Source organism: Komagataella phaffii, chromosome 2, assembly GCF_000027005.1.
Source record: "Komagataella phaffii GS115 chromosome 2, complete sequence".
Lineage (NCBI taxonomy): Eukaryota > Fungi > Ascomycota > Pichiomycetes > Pichiales > Pichiaceae > Komagataella > Komagataella phaffii.
In genome coordinates, this window is record NC_012964.1 from 2,272,951 (window position 1) to 2,285,832 (window position 12,882).

General features: G+C 41.8%; 10 protein-coding genes across 10 annotated transcripts; 6 read left to right on the forward strand and 4 right to left on the reverse strand.

Annotated features, from left to right (window-relative positions):
* Positions 1-46: 46 nt before the first annotated feature.
* PAS_chr2-2_0059 (Nucleoside diphosphate kinase) lies at positions 47-505 on the reverse strand (the record flags this gene model as incomplete). Its single annotated transcript, XM_002492109.1, has 1 exon — positions 47-505. The coding sequence occupies one exon, from the start codon at positions 503-505 to the stop codon at positions 47-49; it is 459 nt and encodes a 152-aa protein (XP_002492154.1).
* A 703-nt stretch (positions 506-1,208) lies between these two features.
* Positions 1,209-3,065, forward strand: PAS_chr2-2_0058 (Eukaryotic initiation factor (eIF) 2A; the record flags this gene model as incomplete). The annotated part of the gene is made up of 1 exon (XM_002492110.1): positions 1,209-3,065. The coding sequence occupies one exon, from the start codon at positions 1,209-1,211 to the stop codon at positions 3,063-3,065; it is 1,857 nt and encodes a 618-aa protein (XP_002492155.1).
* Positions 3,066-3,096: 31 nt separating this feature from the next.
* On the reverse strand, positions 3,097-4,035 carry PAS_chr2-2_0057 (Deubiquitylation enzyme that binds to the chaperone-ATPase Cdc48p; the record flags this gene model as incomplete). Its single annotated transcript, XM_002492111.1, has 1 exon — positions 3,097-4,035. One exon carries the CDS (start codon positions 4,033-4,035, stop codon positions 3,097-3,099), a length of 939 nt encoding a protein of 312 aa, XP_002492156.1.
* Positions 4,036-4,247: 212 nt separating this feature from the next.
* PAS_chr2-2_0056 (Hypothetical protein) lies at positions 4,248-5,522 on the forward strand (the record flags this gene model as incomplete). The annotated part of the gene is made up of 1 exon (XM_002492112.1): positions 4,248-5,522. The coding sequence occupies one exon, from the start codon at positions 4,248-4,250 to the stop codon at positions 5,520-5,522; it is 1,275 nt and encodes a 424-aa protein (XP_002492157.1).
* A 32-nt stretch (positions 5,523-5,554) lies between these two features.
* Positions 5,555-6,058, reverse strand: PAS_chr2-2_0055 (Protein involved in bud-site selection; the record flags this gene model as incomplete). Its single annotated transcript, XM_002492113.1, has 1 exon — positions 5,555-6,058. The coding sequence occupies one exon, from the start codon at positions 6,056-6,058 to the stop codon at positions 5,555-5,557; it is 504 nt and encodes a 167-aa protein (XP_002492158.1).
* Positions 6,059-6,614: 556 nt separating this feature from the next.
* On the forward strand, positions 6,615-7,283 carry PAS_chr2-2_0054 (60S ribosomal protein L10; the record flags this gene model as incomplete). Its single annotated transcript, XM_002492114.1, has 1 exon — positions 6,615-7,283. One exon carries the CDS (start codon positions 6,615-6,617, stop codon positions 7,281-7,283), a length of 669 nt encoding a protein of 222 aa, XP_002492159.1.
* A 301-nt stretch (positions 7,284-7,584) lies between these two features.
* PAS_chr2-2_0053 (Phosphomannomutase, involved in synthesis of GDP-mannose and dolichol-phosphate-mannose) lies at positions 7,585-8,340 on the forward strand (the record flags this gene model as incomplete). The annotated part of the gene is made up of 1 exon (XM_002492115.1): positions 7,585-8,340. One exon carries the CDS (start codon positions 7,585-7,587, stop codon positions 8,338-8,340), a length of 756 nt encoding a protein of 251 aa, XP_002492160.1.
* Positions 8,341-8,371: 31 nt separating this feature from the next.
* On the reverse strand, positions 8,372-8,992 carry PAS_chr2-2_0052 (uncharacterized protein; the record flags this gene model as incomplete). The annotated part of the gene is made up of 1 exon (XM_002492116.1): positions 8,372-8,992. One exon carries the CDS (start codon positions 8,990-8,992, stop codon positions 8,372-8,374), a length of 621 nt encoding a protein of 206 aa, XP_002492161.1.
* A 198-nt stretch (positions 8,993-9,190) lies between these two features.
* PAS_chr2-2_0051 (uncharacterized protein) lies at positions 9,191-11,116 on the forward strand (the record flags this gene model as incomplete). Its single annotated transcript, XM_002492117.1, has 1 exon — positions 9,191-11,116. One exon carries the CDS (start codon positions 9,191-9,193, stop codon positions 11,114-11,116), a length of 1,926 nt encoding a protein of 641 aa, XP_002492162.1.
* A 124-nt stretch (positions 11,117-11,240) lies between these two features.
* PAS_chr2-2_0453 (uncharacterized protein) lies at positions 11,241-12,012 on the forward strand (the record flags this gene model as incomplete). Its single annotated transcript, XM_002492118.1, has 2 exons — positions 11,241-11,243; positions 11,299-12,012. 2 exons carry the CDS (start codon positions 11,241-11,243, stop codon positions 12,010-12,012), a joined length of 717 nt encoding a protein of 238 aa, XP_002492163.1.
* Between the last annotated feature and the right edge of the window lie 870 nt (positions 12,013-12,882).

Here is a 12,882-nt window from a genome sequence, read left to right on the forward strand (position 1 = left end):
CATTCCGTATTTATATTGAACAATACTCTATTTAAATCCGTTATGTTTATTCGTAGATCCAAGAGGTCAAAGTTGGCTTGTAGTCAACAAGTTCCTCCTTTTTGAACCACAAACCGATTTCCTTCTCGGCAGACTCAACAGAGTCGGAACCATGGATGATGTTTCTACCCATGTCAACGGCGAAGTCACCTCTGATGGTACCTGGGGCGGAAGCCAAAGGGTTAGTAGCACCCAACAAAGCTCTACCCTGCTTGACAACATCCTTACCCTCCCAGACGGTAGCCAAGACTGGACCACTCAACATGTAAGACAGCAGAGATGGGAAGAATGGCTTGGAGGTCAAATCAGCATAGTGCTCTCTCAACAAGTCTTCGTTAGCCAAAGTCAACTTGATAGCAACTAACTTGTAACCCTTGTTCCAGAATCTGGACAGGATCTCTGGTACCAGACCTCTCTGGACACCATCTGGTTTAACAGCAATGAAGGTTCTCTCGTTTTGGGACATTTGATTTGGAGTTGTAGAGTGGAAAGAAAGAAATTTTTGGGTACGAACAACGAACGAATGAGCGAACGATTTCGTTCGAATAAGGCACGGGAAATTGAAATTTGTGTTCTGATGTTGGGGTGTGGTGATTGACCAGGTTTGTCAGCCCGGAAGAGATCTTTCTACCAGGCTTACAGTGTAATATAGGGTGGGTAGGCTTGATTCTATCGTATTGTGACGTCTTGTCCCATCATTTTTACTGGGATACTTGAATAGTCGCTTTCTTTATCATCTACCTACTCACTACCTGCCCACTCAGAGTCAACACTGTGTTTCTAGAAGACTTGGTAATTGGCAATCATTAGTTCTCCTCTTGGTACAGCAATGCATTTCTGACTGGTAACTATCCAATTGGCTTTTTCAGCCAGAAATGGCAAGGAGATCAGCCCTTGGTGTACCCTGCCGTTTCTGATTCACTTTGGAATCATAACCTTGTATCTAAAACAGCTCCCTATATTCATGTATATATATGTCCTTCACTTAGAAAACCTATTCGTGTCCTCTCCAGCCTTTCATCCACTCAAACTCCCCCCCTTCCCTCCAAAGGTTTACGTTTCCCTGTAATTTCCTTCATGTTTTGTCCTTAAACTTCCTCATCACGATTACCCGTCTCGTATATTTCATCCTTCTCGACAAAAAAATTGTGCTCTCCTTCTCCCAACACATGACTGTCACCCAGTTCTTTTGCCGTCAAGCAAAGGCCGTGGAATTGTTCCATGGTCAACCAGATTACACAGAAGTCCCTGCTTTTGCCAGTCCGAATCAAGATACCAAAGTAGCTACGTATTCTCCCGATGGATCTCGTTTCGTGTATACCCAGGCAAACTCCGTGTTTATCATAGACGCCAACGACGGATCGGTGGCAGTAGAGCTACCAGTTAAAGATGTGTTCGATGTTCACTTTTCTCCCTTGGGAACCTTTTTGTGCGCTTGGTCCAGACCTACTGCCGATCAGGAAGCTTCAAACGTTAGTATTTGGAAAACTGATTTGGCATCTAGATCTGGCGTCAAAGTTGGAGAATATAAGGCACGTAACCAAACAGGCTGGAAACCACAGTTCACTGCTGATGAGTCTCTTGTGTGTCGGTTGACAAGTCCTTCTGAGTTGCAGTTCTACAGTACGGCCAAGGAGCCAATGTTACAGGGCAAAGCATTGCACGTTCTCAATACAAAGGCCTCTGGAAAAATTGCTAGCTACGCCGTCAGTCCAGGAAAGAACATGTCTGTGGCTGTTTTCTTACCCGAACATAGTGGAAAGCCCGCCTCCATCAGAGTTTACAACATTCCAAACTTCCAACAGCCTGTATCCCAAAAGCAATTTTTCAAGGCTGAAACATGTGAGTTTAAATGGAATGGGATCGGTACCTCCTTACTGGCCCTTGTTTCTACTGATGTTGACTCGTCAAATAAGTCCTACTACGGGGAATCTACTCTGTACTTGATGGGTATCATCGGATCTTTTGACCAAAGAATTACTCTGGACAAGGAAGGCCCTATTCACGACTTTTCTTGGTCTACGTCATCTCGGGAATTTGGTGTTATATATGGTTATATGCCTGCTCAGACCACCTTTTTCGATGCTAGGGGTAACTCAATCCATTCTCTGGCACCAAGCTCTAAGAACACTTTAGCATATTCTCCACACGCTCGTTACATCCTTGTAGCTGGGTTTGGTAACTTGCAAGGAACCGTGGAAATATATGATCGCCAAGACAAATTCAAAAAGATCGCCACATTTGAAGCTTCCAACACGTCTGTGTGTGAATGGTCTCCAGATGGACAGTATATCATGACTGCTACGACTGTTCCTCGTTTGCGAGTAGATAACTGTTGCAAGATCTGGCACCATACAGGTGAGCTTTGTTACATTAAGGAATATAAAGAGCTATTTAGTGCCAAATGGAGGCCACAGGACAGCTCACTATTTGATCCTCGCGCTTTGGACTCCATTAAACCAGCTCAACACGAATCTGCATTGAATTATCTATCCAAGAGAAAGGGTAGAATGCCAAACTCGAAGGAACCCAAGGGCGTTTATCGCCCCCCTCACGCCAGAACTGCTGGATTCAAAAGCTCGTTCGCGTCTAATTCGTCTGATGAGAGTGATAAATCTAGTGCTAGCTCAGCCGGAGGCTACAAACCTCCTGGGGCTCGTACTAAGGTCATTCCAGGAGCTGTGCTGCGCTCCAGTAATGATCCAGCTAGCGCTGCCAAGAACAGGAAACGCAAGGGTATTCCAGGTGCTGTGAAGAAAACTGAAGACAAGCCTGCTTCTGCACCTGTTTCGGCACCTAGTGAAAAACCTCAAGAAATTCCTAGTGAGTCTTCTTCACAGAGTTTAGCAGAAGGTAACTCTTTAGAAGAGAAGAAAATCAGAGCACTTTTGAAAAAACTGCGAGCCATTGAAACTCTGAAACAGAAGAGATCTGCTGGTGATCATCTCGAAGAGACTCAAATTTTGAAAATTCAAACGGAAGACAAAGTTCGCTCCGAACTATCCAGTCTAGGATGGAAGGAATAGAAATAGGTGTGCAAAACGTCTATGTTTATTCTCAATTGACTTCACCAAAATTTGTGTGGCCAGTTTTCTTTGCGTGGCTATTTGCTTCTTTTTCTCCTTGCAATGTTGCGAGACATATTTGACATTGGAGTATGAATGTGGAAGTATTCGTATAATAGCCCTGGTTCTTAAGATGGTTGGTTAATTTGAGAACGTTGTCTTCAATCAAAGTCCCCAACTCACTGAACTTATCAAACACACAAATTTGTGAGTCCTCCTCATCTAATGATGTGTCCAGCTTGAGAGCCATAGCGTCGTAATGAATACCACTATACATAATAACGCAAAACCTTGAAGCCATTTCATCATTAAATTTGTAGACTTGAAGAGACTCAATATCCACTGTCCAGATACTGATATCAAGGTATTCTGCCAATATCTGTGCTTCGATGGCTCCTCCCCAGGAATTACTGCTTTGGATCCACTGAGAATACTCTGTGATTGACTTTCCACCCAAGATGGCGGAGTTATAAATACCTTGGTTGTTCTCTCTGATTACATTAGCGACGGCCTGTCTTAGTTCTTGTTGAGAATCCGGATACTTGATTGAATCAGGACCAAATATACAGTAGCCGACAGAGTTGAAGAAACAAGAATTATCATCGGGAATCTTCCGCAAGACTAGGAAGATGTCGTCTATTTGAACGTAGGGCGCATCATTCTGGTTTGAGACAGTGGCAATTGCAACCTCATTCTTGTTGACAGGCACTTCTGTTTCAATGGTATCAGTGACAATGATCATTTCACCATTCTTGATTCCACTATCAGTAAGCAACTTGCTGGTATCTGAGATATCAATTGTCTGAGGAGGAAACCCAACCTTTATATTGATAGAAGCTGATCCAATTTCATTAAGTAAATCCGATACTGTAGCCCCGTCAGGCAATGTTATTAGCCGCTGTTCATTTGAACGCTTGATCTTAAGTCTCATTACGCTTGGTCTGACAGCTTTCCTTTTTCCTTGATAAGCACTATTGATAGCACTATTTTGAGATTAGGGCGTGGGGTGGCAAGGTTGCGGGCGAGAAACGTTGGTGGGCTAAGTCTGAAGGGGAACATGTGCGCTAGGCGGAGAACTATCGAAAAGTCATTTGGCCGCTACCTATTATCCGCAGCTTAATCCACCAAGTTTCCCGAGAGTACATGAAATCCTCTAAAGAACTATACAAGGAGGCTCTCAACTATGAATACTCTTCCGCGGTTTCTTTCAAGGCCTGGGTTCGAAGTGCTCAAATCATTTTGCGACATGCCCGGCAGTTTGCTGAACAAAGATACATCAGTGAGTGCTATAAGTTGTCTGTTCGTTTTGTAGACTTGATTGTGAACAAGATGGCCACGCATAAAGAGCTCAAGCAATTGAAGAAAATAAATGCACCAGTATATCTCACCTATTTGGATTTGGCTACGAAGAAAGTCCCAGATGTCATCAAGGAATGTGAGGCCTTGAAGACAATTTTGGATGATGAGTACCAAAGCTACCTCAAACTGCAACAATTGAAACGACAGAAGCAGAAAGACCAATTGATCCATCATCAGAATCAGGCTCAAACGCATAAATTACGTAGATCTTCATCAATATTGAAAGATCATATCAACGCTGTTGATGAAAGAGCGCTGTTGAAACAACTACAGCAGTTGACATACCATGATCGTGAATTCGCAACCGCAATAACGGAGATGCCAAATTATCCAGAGATCCCCCAGCTGAGTATTTCAACGAATCAGAACACTAGATCAGAGGCACCCCCACTTCCACCAAGAGTATCGCAGGAACAGTCATTAGCACCAGTATCACTAGATTCATCACAGGCAGATTTACAACACAAAACTGTTAACTTCACCGAAGCTGGGCAACCATTACGAACAGTATTTATTTCAGATAGACTCCAATCTGAGTTCCTTAGACTAGCGGAACCAAACACGATACAAAAGCTAGAGACTTGTGGCATCCTTTGTGGAAAGCTCGTCAGAAATGCATTCTTCATCACCCATTTGGTTATACCAGATCAAGAGTCGACACCAAACACATGTAATACAAGAAATGAGGAAAAGTTATTCGACACTATAGATCAGCTTGATTTATTTGTCCTTGGATGGATACATACCCACCCAACACAATCATGCTTCCTGTCTTCCATAGACTTACATACACAGAATTCGTACCAGATCATGTTAAGCGAAGCAATTGCCATTGTGTGTGCACCAGCACCTCAGTTTTCTCATCATTCTTTTGGATGTTTTCGGCTAACCCATCCTCCGGGAATTCCAACCATTACACAATGCACTAGGACGGGATTTCATCCTCATGAGGAACCCAATCTGTATGTGACTTGTAATCGAAAGAACATGGGCGACGTGCAAGGCGGACACGTTGTGATCAAGAATCATTTACCGTTTGAAAAGCTTGATCTAAGATAAAAAAAAAGTCACTATGTTTCCAATTGGCATAATCAGTCTGCCATCTTAACTTCCTTTACAGGGGCATCCAGATTCTCTTTCACCGTTTGAGCGGCCTCCTCCTGTGGCGCTTGAAGTTGAGCTGCAAGTATTTTGTCCTTCTCTTCGTTTTCTGCCAAATGAGTGGCTAACACAGCATCTTCCATTTGCTTTCTGGAAGGTTCAGATTGCTTATAATGTTCTACTCGTTCCATAAACTTGAGTAAGTTGGTTCCTGCTGCTGCTTCACTCTCTAAGTTATCATATGGTCTTACACTAAGGTCTTTGACCCTTCTTTTATGGATCTTAGACTTCAAATGTGAGGCAAGTGCCTTATTGTCCTGAAAATATTTGGCACAATGAACACAGTAGTATTGACCCAATCCCGCTTTGTATTCATCCATAGGTTGATGCTTTAAGCTCTGAATAGACTCTGGTGTCGATAGATCACCATAGATAAGGTCCAAATCTCTGGTTCTTCGCTTGGTCTTGTATCTCCTTACACTGTATCTTCCCATTTGCGTTTAGGTGGTTATCAAAAACTAAAAGGAAAAATTTCAGATGTTTATCTCTAAGGTTTTTTCTTTTTACAGTATAACACGTGATGCGTCACGTGGTACTAGATTACGTAAGTTATTTTGGTCCGGTGGGTAAGTGGGTAAGAATAGAAAGCATGAAGGTTTACAAAAACGCAGTCACGAATTATTGCTACTTCGAGCTTGGAACCACCCCAAAGATTATATTGTACTGATGCACTACCTTCTCGATTTTGCTCCTCCAAGAACCTACGAAAAACATTTCTTGAGCCTTTTCAACCTAGACTACACATCAAGTTATTTAAGGTATGTTCCGTTAACATGTAAGAAAAGGAGAGGATAGATCGTTTATGGGGTACGTCGCCTGATTCAAGCGTGACCATTCGAAGAATAGGCCTTCGAAAGCTGAATAAAGCAAATGTCAGTTGCGATTGGTATGCTGACAAATTAGTATAAAAAGCAATAGACTTTCTAACCACCTGTTTTTTTCCTTTTACTTTATTTATATTTTGCCACCGTACTAACAAGTTCAGACAAAATGGCTAGAAGACCAGCTAGATGTTACAGATACTGCAAGAACAAGCCGTTCCCAAAGTCCAGATACAACCGTGGTGTCCCAGATCCTAAGATCAGAATTTATGACTTGGGTAGAAAGAAGGCTGCTGTCGATGACTTCCCATTGTGTGTTCACTTGGTTTCCAACGAGATTGAGCAACTGTCTTCCGAGGCTTTGGAAGCCGCTCGTATCTGTGCTAACAAGTACATTACCACACAATCTGGTAGAGATTCATTCCACTTGAGAATCAGAGTCCACCCATACCATGTCTTACGTATCAACAAGATGTTGTCTTGTGCCGGTGCCGATAGATTGCAACAAGGTATGAGAGGTGCTTGGGGTAAGCCACACGGTTTGGCCGCTCGTGTCACCATTGGTCAAATTCTGATGTCTATCAGAACCAAGGACTCTAACAAGGCCGTCGTTATTGAGGGTCTCAGAAGATCCCGTTACAAGTTCCCAGGTCAACAAAAGATCATTATCTCCAAGAAGTGGGGTTTCACTCCACTGGACCGTGAGGACTACATTGTCAAGAGAGCTAGTGGTGAGATCAGAGACGATGGTGCTTACGTCAAGTTCCTGACCAAGAAGGGTCCTTTGCAAGAGAACTTGGAGCAATTCCCAGACTACAACTACGCCGAGGCTAATTAGGATTGTTAAATAGTTTAATATCTTAATTTGTACTATGATTGTTTGTATGGTTCATGTAGAATGCCTCCGTTTCAGCTCTCTTTTTTCTTCATCAGTTTCTCGTAGTGCTCTCCTTTTGTGGCTACAACCAGCACCTTCCAGCGTCCGCCTAAACCCAGTACTGTTTTCGCCAGCCTTCACGCATTACTGTCTCCCAACAGCGCTTGGAGATTTTTTTTCTGCCAACGAATTTGCCTCGCGGTCCCTAGGCATAAAACACGTCTTTCAGCCACGTTTCTTCTTCCTTAACCCACTATTCAGAATGTCGTTTTCTAATAAAGAAGATCCTAAGACTTTGGTACTATTCGACGTTGATGGTACTTTAACCCCAGCCAGATTGACCGTCTCTGACGAAATGAGACAAACCTTGAAAGATTTGAGAAAGAAAGTCGTGATTGGCTTCGTTGGTGGCTCTGACCTGTCAAAACAGGTTGAGCAACTTGGAGATACAGTCCTTCAGGACTTCGACTACTGTTTCTCGGAAAACGGTTTGACTGCCTACAAGGAAGGTAAGAAGTTGGCTTCTCAGTCGTTTATCAACTGGATTGGTGAAGAAAAGTACAACCAATTAGCCAAGTTCATCTTGCGCTATCTTTCTGAGTTGGATCTCCCAATCAGAAGAGGAACATTCATTGAGTTCAGAAACGGTATGATCAACGTTTCTCCTGTTGGAAGAAATGCTTCGACTCAAGAGAGAAACGATTACGAAAAGTTCGACAAGGAGCACAACATCAGAACTGATATGGTAGCTGCTTTGAAGAAGGAATTCTCTGACTTAGCTCTGACTTATTCTATCGGTGGACAGATCTCCTTCGATGTCTTTCCAACCGGTTGGGACAAAACTTACTGTCTACAACATGTCCAGGATGAAGGTTTTGAAACCATTCACTTCTTTGGTGATAAGGCCTATAAAGGAGGAAACGACTGGGAGATTTACTCTGATGAGAGAACCATTGGACACTCAGTTTCCTCCCCTGAAGATACTATCCGTATCTTAAAGGAGCTCTTTTCCCTGTAATCAAGGTTAAGCATATATAGAATTGTTTAAATCATGATAGTAGTCTTACGTAGGCCAAAACCAAAGCAAACGTACCAGTGCACACACCTATCAACCACTGTAGGACTTGTGTCTTTGTAGAGTCAATTTGCACCTTCATGTTAGCTATTTCTTGGTCAATTCTGGTATCCGTTTCTTTGATTTTAAGGTCGTGAATTGAGCTTTCTTCTCGTATTCTTCCTCTTTCAAGATTCAAGTCGAGTCTGACAGAAGACAGACTCTTGTTGACTTCTTCTTTCAATCTTTGTTTAACCTTTTCAAGGTCATTACGTAGTTTCTCATGTTGAGTTCTTATGTTGTTAAATTCTGACCTATCGATCAGTTGTAATTCACCCTTCAGCTTAGCAAAGTCAACTTTTTGCTGGTATGACTGACGCGAGAGTACTTCTTTGGTAATTAAATTGGAAGCGTATAAGTCAATTCCATCGTTAATGGCCTTGCTGAAGACGTTTACAGCGGCTTCACTCTGTTCTTTGCTGAACCCATTCTCCTGAAGCTGTGTAACAAACTTTAGAGAGTCAAAATGAGTGTGGTTGTTTCTAATATAACTTGTCCGACCAACAGCACCAGAGGCAAATGGTCGCAATCTCAAACCAGTTCTGGTTAAAAACATGTAAGCCTTTGAGATAGTACTAAGGAGCAATCGAAGTGAACCGAGACGATCCCTATGTCTGGACTACCATCTATTAACATCAGCAATTTGGTCACTCCTACCGCGATTTCTCCCTTGTAGCTAGAAGGGAGAAATTTATTCTTTAGTATCAATTGTCTCTCCACTTGGTTCCAAAGACATCACTCGTAACGACAAAAGATGAGCCACCTCTGCAGTGTTGGTGCTCGCTCTTTGTTAAGACAATCATCCAGAAGTATCCATCAGAGTCGTCTTTTATTGAATGCTCTCCCAGGTAAGAATGATCCAACTGCCAACGATAAGCCAGCAGGGAGGAGATCACTTAATGACCAATTGTTTCAGGGAAAGGAGAAAAGCTTCAACTTTGAGGGGGATAAGATGCCAAAGGAGAGTCAATCCGAAATTGAGAGGAAATACGCCTTTTATGAAAGATTGAAGGCGATTCTGTTAGGGCTAGGTGCCGTTGGAGGTCTAATGGGTGGCTTCTACGTGTGGTCCAAATGGAATATCATCAAGTTTAAAATATTTAATGAGCATGATCTTTCCAAGTTTGATGAAATCTACGAAGATATACTGAAAAAGAAACAGAAGAGAGCAGAAGATGAGAAATTAGAAGTCTCTACGGTGACCAATCCTAATGATAGCTTTGTTCCTGGACTTTACGTATGTGGTGACAACAAAGGAGGTACAGTGTCTGATTCTGGTAGAAAGCAGCAACTGGTTTTAAAGCGTCTTGCGTTTTTTGATGGAATGCTACTTCGTGATGTTATTTTGAACGGCCCGGTTGGTTTAGCCATTACTGAGAAGGGTGATGTTTATGAATGGGGCTCTGGATTTAACGGAAAGCAAGGAAAGCCAGAACTTGTGTTAAAAGATGAAAATGTTGTCAAAGTTCAAGTTAGTAAGAACATGGTGTACGCGTTGAACGGTCGAGGTGAAGTGTTATATTTCCCCGCCTCTGTAGCGGATAAGCGTAGATTTGTCGGGGATAAAGGAAGGAAGTATTTGGGTCTAAAATCTTATGACAAGAAATATAGAAAACTGACAGATTTTTCAGTGAAAGATATAGCTTGTGGAATAGATCATATTGTGATCTTGTCTCAAGATGGTCAAGTTTTCACAAGTGCAACCGGAACAGTACGAGATACGAACAAATCATACGGGCAATACGGTATTCCTACGCTGACGCAATTTGATGAACCTCCAGCTCCTCATGAGATTCATGATGTTGTCCTACTGAATAAGTATAAAACTGATGAGAGAGACGGAAATCCAGTCATCAAAAAGAGAAAGATAACTAAAATTGCTGCAGGAGATTATCACACATTGGCATTGGACGATCTTGGTTACGTATGGTCTTTTGGTAAGAACACTCATGGTGAGCTGGCTAAACATGTTTCCTATGAAACAGAGATTGTTCCAGTCCCTAAGAGAATTGAATTGATACAAAATCATTTTGCCAAGAACGAGTTTCCTCAATGTATTGACATAGCAGCAGGAGGTCAAACTTCGTATGCTACTTTTGTTACAAGTGACATGTACAAATTGTTTGAAAAAACCATTCAAGAGGGAAATAATGTCGATTTAGCTAAATTGTCTCAAGATCAGAGAGACTCAGTGTCATACTTTGCATGGGGTCATGGGCTGAAAGGTCAGTTAGGTACTGGAAGATATGTACATTCTGAGGCAGAGCCTAGGAAGATCAAAGCTTTGGAGGGTTTCACGGAGTTCAACGAAAAAAGTAACAAGTTGGAGACTACCACGGTGAAAGACTGGAGCATTGGTGAGAATCATGTGGTTGCAACTTTAAGCAACAACGATGTTCTCGCTTGGGGTGATAACGAGTTTGGTCAATTGGGTAATGGAAAGAAAGTTAAATCTAGTAAGCCCCTCAATATTCCCAAGTTATTAGAGCCACTCAAAACTGACAGAGCTCCATTGACTCCAACCCAGAAATTAATTGATGCTGCAAATAATAGACTTCAACTAAAGACCAGTGATACCTCCACTTTCAAGACACCTAACGGAAAGAAAATCAAAGGAACAATTGAGCAAGTTATAACTGCCACCGGAAATTCCACTGCTATTTTCTATAGGAGATTGTAGAGCTCATATATTTATTTCCTGTATATATTTCAACTCTCCCTCCGCAAGTAAGATCTATTGCACCTCGCGACATGCTCCTTCCAGGTCTTTAGATTCCTAACAGCACACACAATTCGACTAGGAGATGGTAAGTGACACCACATTCGACGAAGGACGTTCCACTGATGTATATTAACCTTTAGAATACTTTGTATAATCATGTCAACAAGCAGGCAATCTCATTGAGAAAGGATCTGGCCTCTTTGGAAGAAAATGTCAAGGGCGCTCCATTATCACTGGTAGGACAAATAACTACTACCATGACATTACTGACTAAGAGTTTAGATGAATATGAGGATCTGATAGAAAAGGAAAGAAATTTTGAAAAGAAAGCCAAACACGATACGAGATTACGAAGTTTCAAGCGAGAATTGCAAGAATATAGAGATACTTTCCAGTCTCTTCGAAGGAAAAGAGATGAAGCGATCAGTAGCACGACAAAGCAACAATTGTTTGACCGCAGGGTATCCCATCATGGTGCTAGTACAGCTGTTTCAGATAATCCGTACAGCGGAGTTGTTTCAAGAGGAGTCTCTCACGATAATGGACCTCATGAAGCTGAAGACATGTCCATGAGTGAAGGCCTGTACAAAGAGAAAAATACATTTTCTAGGGGTAATCAGCAATTGGATCATATTTTAGAAATGGCTGGAGCTTCATTGGATGAGCTGATTGAACAAAATGAGTATATCAAACGAGCTCAGAGAAAGATGACAGATACACTGGAGACTTTAGGTGTATCCAAAGTTACGATACGAAGAATTGAGAAGAAGGCATTTGAAGACAAGTGGATTTTTTATGGTGGCGCTATAAGTGTTTTTGTTATTTTCTATTTGGCGGTCAAATATTTAAGATGAACGGGTCGGTTACTGTGTTTCTTTGCCATTAATTTCGACTCAGTAGTCCTGATTTTTAGCGGTGGACAATCAGTCTTGGAAAACGTTAAGTTGACATTTTGAGAGAAGATTGAGCGCATTTCTTTGGTTATTCTGAAGGTAAAACTATGCCCTCAGCGATTTATTGGTTTCTGGGACGTTCGGTAACAGCTTGCAATAGCAGTTACAAAATTTATCCCGAGTGGCCATATAGGAACTGGGAGAAGCTTACGTATTTTACGCAATGAAGTAGCTGCCCACAAGGGAGCTGGCTACTGGATAATCTGATACATTTCTTGCGTTTCAAGGGACTATTTATCCAAGCAACGACTACCCTAGACAAACGAATCCACTTGGAATCACCAGTACATGTCAACAGCATTATCGATTGCTATTATAAAGGACAATTCTTGCATGGGTTGATTAGAACCCGGGCGATTGATCAGGAACACTAACTAGCCTGCTTTAACCTCAGTCTTTGAAGCTGGTAACGGGTTAGAACCTGAAATGGTTGATATTATGTCTGGTGCTTATGTTTTTCTATCCAACGATAGTCCAGGGCGCATATATATATTCAGTCATAGACTCATCGATGAGATTTTAGAATCATATTCACCTTGATGTCCTTTACCTTTGAGTAATGTTTTACACATTGAAACCAGTTTTCGGATAATACCCCCAAATTTTAGAAGTTTGCATCAACACCCAAGAAACTAGAACCCAACATGAATCTTTTTTGACCTATAATCCCTATCGCAACAATACGTATAATCCAGAAGAGAAATTCAATTATTCAAGTCAATATTATTTCCGTCCTTAGTGGATACAAAACGTTATTTTATTGTTACAATA